At 38.3% G+C, this 12,299-nt stretch overlaps 1 protein-coding gene across 1 annotated transcript; it reads left to right on the top strand.

Moving 5' to 3' along the window:
- Positions 1-1,693: 1,693 nt before the first annotated feature.
- Positions 1,694-11,137, top strand: rerglb (RERG/RAS-like b). The gene is made up of 5 exons (XM_040026444.1): positions 1,694-1,949; positions 5,183-5,239; positions 5,974-6,047; positions 7,444-7,592; positions 8,398-11,137. The coding sequence occupies exons 1-5, from the start codon at positions 1,898-1,900 to the stop codon at positions 8,681-8,683; spliced, it is 618 nt and encodes a 205-aa protein (XP_039882378.1). The 5' UTR covers positions 1,694-1,897; the 3' UTR covers positions 8,684-11,137.
- The last annotated feature ends 1,162 nt before the right edge of the window (positions 11,138-12,299 follow it).

Genomic DNA, 12,299 nt, shown 5'->3' with positions numbered 1-12,299 from the left:
TAAATACCCCAAAGCCATGACCCCAAATTAAGGCTTTAAACAGTGTCGTAATTGTTTTTGGAAAAGCCTGACAATACAAGTGCAGCCAAGTCTAGACAACCTTCACCAATAAAACACAAGAACATCTGACTTTTTTTTTTTTTTTTACATAGAAACAAGATCAAATAAATAGACCCAAAATGCCCAGAATGAACCAGCAAGAGGGTCAGTGGATACAAAAATGCTGTTGTAGTCTGAAGAATATTCATTGTTGTTGGCTGGAGTTAGTGCCTGTGAAATCAAAGCTATTTCAGGGTGATTTACAGGCTGTAAGTGTCACATTTTGTGTGAAGGCTGACACTGAAGGAGATGGATTGCTTGTCTGAATCAGTTTCATTGGATGTGAGGAGTATGACTGATGCTCCAATCAGTGTTTTTATTGCTGCTATATTGCTTCAGTACTTTGAGCTGGGCAGTTGATAAAGTGTGTAACTAAAAATCAGCAAAATGTTTTCCACATCATATCACTGCCATTCCTTTTCCCTGAAACCAAAACAGGAAAACATCAGAGTAAGCACGGCAAGAAGGTAAATTATGGTTTATATGGAAGGCCAGTCCTGGCAGAAAAAATAGGTTTTTGCTCTTTAACCAAGTTTCCTTAAGCTGACTAACCACAGCAATAAAAATATGAATCATTCTTCAGTCACAGTTACAGAATGGGACAAAAACAAGTCAACAATAAATGTGAAAAATCAACAGCTCGTCCACCGCAACCCCATTGTTACCTATCATACACTCACTCTTCACATGTCGCTAGTCACATGATCCAGTTATAGTGTCCAATCAGAACAATAAATCAACCTTTTGTGAACAAAGCAATATGGGACTATATAGAACTATGTATACTGTATGAAGAGAAAGGAAATAAACCTGTTTTGTATGGACAGAAACAGATATGTTTATTAATGATATAACCCCCCCATCTATTATTTTAATTTATATGGCACTGATGTTCCCTCAAAGTTAGTTTCTCTTGTAGATAAACATTATGTAAATGGTATTCACAGCAAAAGCTTTAAAAATATCAGCTACAACGTGATAAAATATAAAACTGTAGTTTTGAGTTTTCTTCACAATTTTCAAAGCATTATCACTTATCATTATTATGATACTTATCATTATTATGATAAGTATCATAATAAGAGATTTTCACTCAACATTATCACAGGTTTTGTGTCATTTATCTTTAAAAATATATTTTCAGTACCATGTAACTCGTTGCGGTAATGCATTATTTTTGCTTCTTGTAATTCTATATTTTGTTATATTGACCATTTCTTGGCAAACAAGCATAACTGGCTTCCATACCATTATACCATTACCCCATGAAAAATAGCACTAAAATCCATAGATGAAAGCAAGTCCACAGTTAAAATGTTAAGAGAAGGACCGGCACAATAGGTTTAGTCAGTCATGACCTTTGAGCAAGCTCTGCATAGGAGGGGGCTGAGAGAGAGAGGAGAAATAGGTCCAAGAGAGGAATGAAAGAAGGAAAACAGACAGACTGAGGGGAAAAAAGAGAGAGCGAGAGAAAACAGAAAAATGAGAGGTGCGTGAGAGAGAGAGAGAGCGAGAGAGAGAGAGAGAGCGAGAGAGAGAGAGAGAGAGAGCGCGCAAAAGAGCTTCTGGCAGAGAGACAGAGACCAAAGAGGAGGGTGCTTGTTTTCCCCACTCTCCTCTGCCTCTGGTTTTAAAATGTGAAACAGCTCTTTGAAGAGAAAGAGAGGGGAGGGCCGTCATGTACTTCCACTCTGCTTCTACGATAAGGAGTGTTTAGTGAGCTGAGGCTAACCGAAATACCAAACGCAACACAGAACTGCAGCTAGAGATACAGCTGAGGACCTGACACAACACAGGCATGAACGACATCAAGCTGGCCCTACTGGGAAGCCAGGGGGCTGGGAAATCAGGTAAGTACTTGAGAGTGATTTAGTGATCTATAAGGGAGAAAAAGTGTCTCTTTATACTTGTATCTCAATAAAAACTAAAAACTGTCAAGTCTGCTGACAAGGAAGTTATGATGCCTTAACTTCAAACCACCTCATTTAACTTGCTTATTTTGCTTATTACCTGAATTTAAACACATGTCTCTGCTAATGTAGCAGTTTGGCGTGTTTTATCATCATTTTATTTTTTAATCAATTGGTCAACAAATGTCATCAAGTTCTTAATTGTATGGTTATAGGCTACATTGTGTTGTTTTTGCTTAGCTATCAGTCAAAAACTCAAAAAATATTCAGTTTACAGTACAGTGCATAAGATAACTGGTAAATCAGAGTTGGTATTTGTTCTTGAAAAACTGATAATTAAATATTATCAAAATTGTTGCTAACTAAAATTAAAAACAATTAAATGATAAAGTGACAAATTGTGGCTGATTTAACATGTTTGAATTTCCCCTCTCAGACATTCAGTGTCTCAGTTATATTAAATTTAGGGCCAAAGATTTTGTAATTATTATAGAACATACACAATGTAGCTTAACACACTTTTCTGAGGTGAGCTAAAGATTTTAAAGAATGTGACTCACGGCTCTATCTTAGTACGATCCTGCTCTGCATAGTTTGGGCGAACTTATCATGGTCTTCATCAAAAAAGACGCTGGACAGAATTATGTGCATAAATACTTTAGAGACGTTATTACATATGTGCTCTAAACAGTAATGCAGATGTGTAAAACAACAAAAGCTCTCCATCATATAATGATTTAACAGCTATTTAGTTCAATTCGGGTGTCTTTATATTGCACCAAACCATAACAACTGTTGTGTCGAGGTACTTTATAATGTAAAGAGCTGACAGTATTCTGAAGAAAACCTCAACAAGCAAGCAAACTCCTTTGAGCAAGATTTTGGCAACAGTGGAAAGGAAAAGCTCCCTTTTAACAGGAAGAAAACTCGGCAAAAAACAGGCTCAGGGAGGCGCTGCAATCTTCTGCGATCTGAAAAGAAGTTTTGGTGGTTTTTTGTTGTTGTTTCTAACTTTCCAGTCAAAACATGATGATACTGCTGAGACTGTGAACTATCTGAGATCTGTCTATTTTTTCTTCTACCATAGGAAAGTGTAATTTCTGGATAGATCTCTTGATTGCAATATGGTAACACTTGAAAACATGTCACTTTAACCACAAAACAAGTTTTGTTTAAAATTTTTGAGCGCGTACTTTTTAACTAGCCAGCCATGGAGCATGAGAGCTGATTTTTGATTCAATTCAGTTTTATCTATACAGCTCCAAATCACAACAAAAGTAACCTCAAGGCACTTTATATTGTAAGGTAGACCCTACAATAATACATACAGAGAAAAACCCAACAATCATATGATCCCCTATGAGCAAGCACTTTGGTGACAGCGGGAAGGAAAAACTCACTTTTAACAGGAAGAAACCTCCGGCAGAACCAGGCTCAGGGAGGGGCGGAGCCATCTGCCATGACCGGTTGGGGAGAGAGAAGGAAGACAGATTTTTGTTCTTGTAAACTTTGACAAGAAAAGGTGATTGAAAAGTGTGATTAACTATGAATATTCCCACAGAGCCCAACCACAATCAATTCACAGAGTGGAAAAATCTCTTCTTAGTGTTTCTCGACACTTCTACAGGCTACAGCTAAAACTTAAATCAGAGCAAAGCAAATCACCAGGGTACCACCAGGTTTATGCTGGGTTCATGTCATACCCTTAATGAAAACAGCAGAAATGACTGGGTGCGTGACTATTATGGTGCAAGTACAGCTCATTCAGAAACACGGTAAACAAAAAATAAACATTAGGTTGAATGATAGCAGAAATTAATATTAATTAATTGCATGTCACTTTTTTTGGCATGCGATTTTAACGGTTATTTGCCGTCCAGGAAGAGTGGCCTTGAGAACTGAAAAGTAATTATTTTTAGCTGTGAACACTTCCAAGTTTGAATAAACATGTTTCTCTTTTCTTCCAGCATTGTGTGAGCTCTGGTTTTGCATTACATAACCAAAGACAACAGTGGATTATTGGCTCCATTCACTGAGGTTTAACTAAACTAATAAGACCATTTCTCCCTCCAGAGATTATCTGCCTTTGTTTTAAAACTCCTCAGTCACAGGGCTTAGTTCAAGGCTGGACAGAGGAAAGCACAACATGTTTTATCAATAAGTCAATCGGCCTGCTGCTCCACCTGTGGTGTTGTTTAGAGTGTAATTTGATCTTGGCTTTCACTGGCTTTGATGTGTCACAGTGATAGTTTGTTATCTTGTTTCTTTGCTTGTTTTTTTTCTATGTCTATTTTAAGTTTCATGTGTCCATATTGGACCATTTAGTATTTTTTATGGGTTCTTCGGAGAACCAGTTCATGCAACCATACTTCAGTTCTCCTGTTTGGACACACTTCAGATTGGATTTTTAAGCTCTTGTTAAAAATGCTGTCTAGGAGAAAGCATTACTTATGATTCTGCTTCTGTCTGTGAGAGGGTGGTTCAGACTGTACTGTACAAACCTTTTAAAACAATGGGACATGGCCATTCTTGGTGCTTGGCAGTGAAGCAGAGCCGTTACCTTGGAGATGCTGTAGCTTATGGAAGCTGTATGTGGGTGCTTGAGTTCATTCGACATGTTTTTCTGCTCCCTTCTGCTCTATTTGTTGCTTTTGAACGCGTCTTTTATCGTTGAATGTATCTTTATGTGACAATGGAACCGGGACAATTCCTATTGTGTTAAGTCCCAAGTGTTGAATGTCCATATCCATGTTTGTGTGTCACCGTGTCCTAACCTCTGTACAACCCCTCAAGAGGCCCACTATTAGGAGCAAGCTTCCAGAGTTCAGCACTTGAAACTTCAGCCTTTAATTGAAATTGATTGTCTTGTGGGACCAAAACTGGCCCAGTCAGTCAGTTTTATGTGTAGCTTGCAGTGTAGAGGCAAAGCACAGGCTGGGGGGGATTTAACTATTCAGCTTGCCAAATATGCACACAGACCTTCCAGGAAAGCCGTGCAGCATTCTTTTATGTGGGGCTTCAGTTTCATCGCTCCAATCCTGGAGACATTTAACACGGTGTTGTGCCTGCTGGGGTGAACAAGGCTCCCCCACCCCCTTCTTCACTGAGAGGGATGAGTGTGTAATGATGCCATGATTCATTTTATTGTTTTCCATTTCATCTCCTTTCTCCAGCTGTCCTCGTGCGCTTCCTGACCAGACGCTTTATTGGTGAATATGCCTCAAATACCAGTAAGTGTTTCCAGATTTCATATAATGGCACTTTGATGAGGTTTTGGTCTAGAAGATTGCTCTCATCCACTTAGAGATGCAACATTTTCACCTGTGCATTCATGGACAAGGAAAATATTGTCCTTTTGGGTAATAAACCTTTTGCAGGCAGGTACAATCCTCTCGTGTAGCTGTTTTGACACAGCTTCCAGTGTTTTAGCTCAACATTTCTGATAGTATAGTTGGATATCTAATGGATTTGTATTTTTATACTATTTTCTATTTGTATTTATCATAAAGATGCTGTTATCCTATATCCTTTATTGTAATGATGTAATTGTGGTTTTCACTGTTTTCATTACCGCTTTAGGCATTGATGCTTCTAGCTCTGTTAGCCATGATTACAAGTCATGCAGTGAATAGACATGGAAAGTTAAAATAAATAACAATAAAGTCAAAATATATACTTGTGTATGTATGTCTGACCCATCACAACTTTTTAATTATGCTTGATACACTAGCAGTCCAGTTCCTGTAAAACAACAACAACAAAAACAAACTTTGTAGTAAAAGATTCATGACAAATTCATGGTAGGTAATGTTAATACCTGGTAATAGATTTGTGTCTTGAAAGTCTTACTAAAAACTGATGAAAGTCCCAAACACCACATCTTTGACATGTTCCATGTGTAATTTTGACATCCATCAATAATATAATATAATAGTTATTTATGCATTTTGTATCTCCTCCACAGACTCTTTGTACCACAAAAGACTGTCGATCGATGGCAGGCAGCTGAATTTGGAGGTTTTTGACCCCTGCTCTCAGGTAAGACTCTTGTTTTTAGTATTAACAGAAATATATTAGAAAAGCAGAGCTGCAGCAGGACCACCAACTTTTCCTGTTGTTCTTCTAACATTTCATCTGGAGGACCACCGACAAACCACTGACAGGAAACAAACCGAAAAAATGAAAATCTGTCACTGATGAGAATAATGCCTTTTCAAGAAAATTCACCTAAACTACTCATAAAGAAAGTCAATTTTTACATTCTTGAGTAATTTTGTTTGACTGTCGGGCCATAACCAAAATTTGGTTTGCCTTCATCTATCTATCAAAACAGTGGTTTGTTTTCAGGCTGCTGGAGAGCTGCCTGTGGCTTAGCTGTGGTCATGTGTTCACTTAGAGTTAGCAAGTGTGGGAATATAAGGATTTATGAGAGTATCCTGAGGAGATGAATGTCCCTTTGAAAAAAAGGGGAGCCATATAAACCTCTTACTTCTCATTCAACAAAACTAAAGACCTGAGAGGGACTTTACTACAACGTTAGTGTTTTATTGGAGTACCCTGGCTCAAAACAAAAACCAGTCATTGTCTTTGTCATTTAGACCCCCTGTAATATTGCTGTCCCATAAGGAACACAGAGTCACAATCCAGCCCTTCTGACCCAGACTGCATTAAAAGAAGTCAGTAAAGACAAAAGGTTTAAAATGGGGTTTTATAGCACTCAGGTGTGTCCCCAGGCCTCAAGCCCTTCTTACACTGTTTATGTCAAGGTCACAAGCGCTTGTAGGGTCACTCTGAATTTATTTACTGGTGTCACTGATATTGTTAAGGCACCACTTTGAAATGCTTTCTGGTATTAGTGACTTTCAGCTGCTCACTTGTCACAGAGGGTTGCCACAGCAGCTCTGTGAGTTTCCTTTGGCAGGGTTTTACACCAGATGCATTTTCTGACACTTTCCAAAAGGGATTTGTATCTCTGGATGGAACTGAACCAGCAACCCTCCGCTTGCTGAGCAAATTTGTAAACCAATACGCTATGGATCCATAAAAGGAAAGTGTTTCAATATTACAGGTATGAAAACTAATCGTAAGATGCTTGATTAGCAAGAAGAGCAATAAAATCAAATCTGTATAATCAATGGGAAGACAGTAATGCCAATGTGCATTTGTCAAAAAAGTATAAAAGCGACTCAGTTTTGCTCAAAACAGGGAAATAAAAATACAAATACAAGGTGTTTTCAGCATTGGAACATATCTATAGAAATAATAATGGTACCCAGCTATATTATTATAATACCATCCATAGAAAGTGACACAGTGTAAAGGATACAGGCTCCAACTCTTTTTTCCTGCTCCATAGGAAAAACAACCTAGTCGGCACGTTGACTCGGGACAAACTGGGTGATACCAACATAAAAGCACATGCTCTTCTTGGCAGGGTTCGGAGGCCAGGTGTATACTTGAAGAGCCAGTGGACTGGGCAGATGGCTTTGTGGTGGTGTACAACATCAGTGACCGCACTTCCTTCATCAATGCCAAAAACATCCTGCGGCAGATTCGGGAGACACGCATGGAGAACTGCAAAGGGTCAGCAGAAACTTAATAACAGATGCTGCTGACATATAATGGATGTTTGGATTGGTTGTTATTTAACAGTAATTCTGGGCGCTACAACAATGCCTGTTTTGAAATGGAGGCAAAATCATACATTCAATTCTACAATTTCAAGTGTCAGATGAAATCCTCGTGCAAAGAATCAGTAATCAGAGGTTTAAAGTAAAGTGGCAAGTCCGGAAAATGATATACACCCACTATATGAACTGAACATGCTGAAAACACTCCAGGAAAACAACAAAACAGAGTATCTGTGCCCTAGGTTCTTTGTAACTGGACATGAATCTACATGCACTTTTGAATTTGAGGAATGCTGGGAGTCCTGACTGCCCTCCTACAAACTCAAACTCATAAATGATTCATGATTTACAGGGATTGCCAGCGCAGGTGTCTGATAAATTTAAGCATGAAAAAAACAAACAAACAGGCCATCCACATCTATCAGGCTGCCTGGCAGCATGCCAAGGCATCCTGATAACACGGAGGGAAGAGCTGTGTAGCCTAATGACAGGTATTTGAGAATAAATGTAGGTGTAGATCACAAGTGGAACTGTTGGATTGTGTGAATGTAAATCAAGCACAGCTAGTCGAAACATCTGCTTTACGCTCAGAAAGATAGGATAGGTTGCTTAATAGCCAAAATTGTTGCAATGTTGTTGCAAAAGCACTCAAAAGCTGTAAAATAAAACACATTTGCCTCTGCATCCTCTTCATATTGCTATCCTCAGTCATCTTGCAGACTGATGGTCTTAACGCCTCCCTGCTGTCTTTTTTTCAGGGAGATGGATGTTCCTGTTTGCCTGGTTGGCAACAAGCAGGACCTCTGCCATGCTCGTCAGGTGCGTGAGGATGAAGGCCGCGGTCTGGCGCAGGAAAACCGCTGTAATTTCCAGGAGGTCTCAGCAGCCGAGAGCTACCAAGACATTGCCAACCTCTTCACACAGCTCATCCGGCAGGTGATGGAGCACCTGAAGTATCGCGCTGACAAACGACGCTACAGCGGCTCAAAGTCTATGGCCAAACTCATCAACAATGTTTTTGGCAAGAGGAGGAAGTCCGTATGATGATCCCAGTACAGTTAGCAGCTAATCGGACACTGAGATGTCCCTGCTGTATGTGGCCCTTAAGGGGATGCATCCTTAATGTGTTGGGTTTGATGTGTGATGTGTTGGTCTACACACTCAGCAGAAAACTGTTGAGTGTATAGACAATGACAGAAACAGTGAGCCTCTTTATATCATGAGCAACATGAGTGGTTGGTGGAAAGATTCAGACGGCCATAGTTACTAAATTTACAGGCATATATATATATCTTGGCAAAGTTTTGTTTTTCCTTTGGTTATTTTGACTTTGCCTTGGGTATGTTTCTCTGATGAAAGGGCCAAATACAGTGAGGCAGTCAAAAAAAAAAAAGCAGGTATGTTAAGTAGAGCAACACTATACAGGAGAGGGAAGCATAAAAAGATATTTACTACATACACTTTTTATTCTTTTTCTCTTAATGTGTATTAACTGAACCTTTGGTGAAATGCCTACTTTTTATATTTAAAGGACCTGTGTGTAGTACCAGCATCTAGAGGATAAAGATTGCAACTAACTGAATACCTGTCACTTTCTAAGCACGTGACTAAACCTAATTTGGCCCCCAAAATAGCCTCTCTATAGAAACAGTTGCACTTGTCCATCGTGGGCTGCTGCATCAATATGAGGAGCTATGTGTAGGAGCACTTGCTCCCTGTATAAATATGCAGAGGTCAAAAAACATGTTTATTGTTAATTATTAGACCATGGGTTTCCAATCACTGACTGTACTTGGTCACACTTTCCAAAAACAGATCGGATCTGGCTGAGAGACTGAAAACAGACGTGGATCGTGAACATATTCCACAGCAATCAGCAGCTCTTGCAAAAATTGTTTAGTTTGTTTTATTTTAGTTGTTTTAACAGTTTTTTAATACTTAGCTACGGCTACTTTCTAAGCAAAATTTCTGTCTGATTTATTGGTGTAGTTTAAACGTATGAAAAAAGGTTACCTTAACACTTCTTATCTTATTCCAACAACACAACATGGGAGGCTGATCAGCTGTCTTTTATTTGTCGAAAGCTTGCACTGCATCACCGACTCCTGCATCAGTACAGTGTAGGCCAACAGTGATGACACTGAATGAAACTTTCAACACCATATTGCATGCCTTCATTTTGTGATTGGTTCAGTTAGCTTTACTTTACCAGAGTATTGCCCCTATAGTTCAGCGTTGTGTAGTCTTTTGCTCAGCACCCTTTTATACTGGTATAATATTTCAGAGACAGTATAATTGATATTACATGGTTATTTTAAATGCACGTTAAATGTATATTCTCATAGTAATGCCACTCTTTGGAAACCATAATGTTTTATTTACTGGATCACTGAACTGTGATTTGTAATACGCATACTGTGTAAATCCTCTGATTGTCTAATACATAATATAGTTTATTTAACAGCTCCTGCTGTATGAACACTTAGTTTAGCTGTGGTCATTATCACTAAAATGCTGAACGTTACATTTAACACAATTTATTTAGTTGAATGGAAAAGTCCAAAGACATGAACAGGGTTAGGTTAACTGGCGATTCTTCTGTGTTAGCTTTGGAGTCTTGAGATCTGTCCAATGTGCACCCTGCCTCTTGCCCTGTGATAGCGGGGATAGATGTGTGCTTTCTCAGATTCTCAGGTCTTTTTTGGAGATGATGAAGAAGATTATAATACTTAGGGTAGTGACATGTCAAATACAATCAGTGTGTAGTGTGCCTTGGCTTCTCGGTTTGCTTCATTGGCGATGTGTGGTTTAAAAAGACGAAACAACACCAACTTCACAAACCAGCAGCTACATCCATCAGTGTCTGTGCCAAGTGAGAGGCATATACCTATATCAGTGCATGGCTGTGTGGCTGTGTGGCCTTTAACTGACACTCGGACTCTTCCTATGCACCCTTTAGTCTTACTTTATTGTAAAGGTGGAACCTGTATGTCATATGTTGTTGTATCCTGTTTGCTTTTAATGACAGATAAGATAAAATAGTATTTAATTGGACTAGAAAATAATGCATCTATTACAAGGTGATATCAATTTTAATTTAACATTGTTATTGTTGCACGTTGTACTCAGCTTCGGTTGTATACTGTATGTATTTTGTATAGATTCAGTATCTTAATCTTGTATTTATTTGAGTTAAAAAAGAAGAAGAAGAAGAAAATGCCCTAAAAACTTAACACCATACTGTAGAAATAACACATACCAAGTGAGGGCATGAAATTTATTCAACAAAATGCTGTTTTTCTTCTAAAGAAAAACTTCTTCTCAGTTATGTCACCATGATTTTTTACAGAAGGAATGCACTGTGTATCATGAAAAATATCTTCATCTATGCAGTTTTTTGTTGATGAACGCTCTTTTTTGTAAATGCTGTAAAAACACTGGTTATTCCAGAGGAAATTAAAGTTAAACATTGATGGCTGTTTTAGCTCTTCACGGGGACTGCTGTTTCGCTTTCAGCTTAATTTTAATTAGATGTCCATGAGAGAGGGCATTACTCTAAAGCCTTTAGTAAAAAAAAAAAAAAAAAAAGAATTTCCTGTGCTAAAAATAGAAAGACTAGAAGCAGAGCAGTGAGGGGAGAAGCTCCATTGTTATGCTGAATTTTAGCCTCTTAAACAAAGCGACGCTCCCTCACGTTTCCACTAGATGGCAGCACAGATCACGATGACGATCTGGCCTTGAGTTTAATAATTTCCTGCAGATCATTACATGAAGGAACCTTTTAAATACAAGCGCGCTCATGCTCACAGGTGTACACACGGGTGCTCACACACACAAACTACACCCTTTTTGGCTCCTACCTCAAAGCACACTGTGCGCTGTCGATCTTACGTGCTGCACAATAATGTTTAATATTTAGTATTTACTGTTATATTCCCATATATCATCGTGATGTTGTTTATTATGTTGCTCTTTTTCCCCCTTCTGCTTGTTTTCTCTTTTTTCTTTCTCAACAGGTGATCCAGGTGATTGATATATGTATTTTTTGTCTGTTTATTTTGTTTATTTTTGTTTTTTGCCCTCTTCCCTGCTGTTTTTCTTTCCCTCTTTCTTTCTCCCCTTTCTTTTCCCCAGTCAAGTCTGTCCCGTATTTAGCAAGTGAAAATAAAATAAAATAAACAATAAAAGGTGAATCAAATAGACCATTACAGCAAGGCTGGGATGGTCCATTTGGTAAAGTAAATCCGTTGGGCATCTTTCTTTGCCTTTAGACAATAATTCTGATGGCAAAAGAGCCAAACGGGACAGGCAAAAAAATAAAAAGAATAAATAAAAATAATAATTTCTTGCCCAGGGGAGGCGACAAATTTGTACACAAACCAGATCGATAGTTTATTTATTTATTTACTTTTTACAGCAGAAATGTCCTTTAAAAAAAAAAAAAATTGTTAAGGGAGGAAATACACATAGTAATGTAGATGCCATAAATAATAGCTGTATTCCCCTTAGTGTTCCACTCTGATGTTTTACTGCTAAAACTTAGGAAGAGACCAAAGCAGAAAGCAGGTCTCAGATGAAGGTGAGTGGCAAATTTAAGGAAAACCAATATAAATAGACTTTGTTAGATGTAATTTATGGTGTCTGAAATTTTTTTCAACAT

The sequence above is a fragment of the Simochromis diagramma genome, unplaced genomic scaffold, assembly GCF_900408965.1.
Source record: "Simochromis diagramma unplaced genomic scaffold, fSimDia1.1 OVJJ01000293.1, whole genome shotgun sequence".
Classification (NCBI taxonomy): domain Eukaryota; kingdom Metazoa; phylum Chordata; class Actinopteri; order Cichliformes; family Cichlidae; genus Simochromis; species Simochromis diagramma.
Note: the sequence above shows the minus strand (reverse complement) of the source record. Positions and strands in the feature narration are given on the sequence as shown.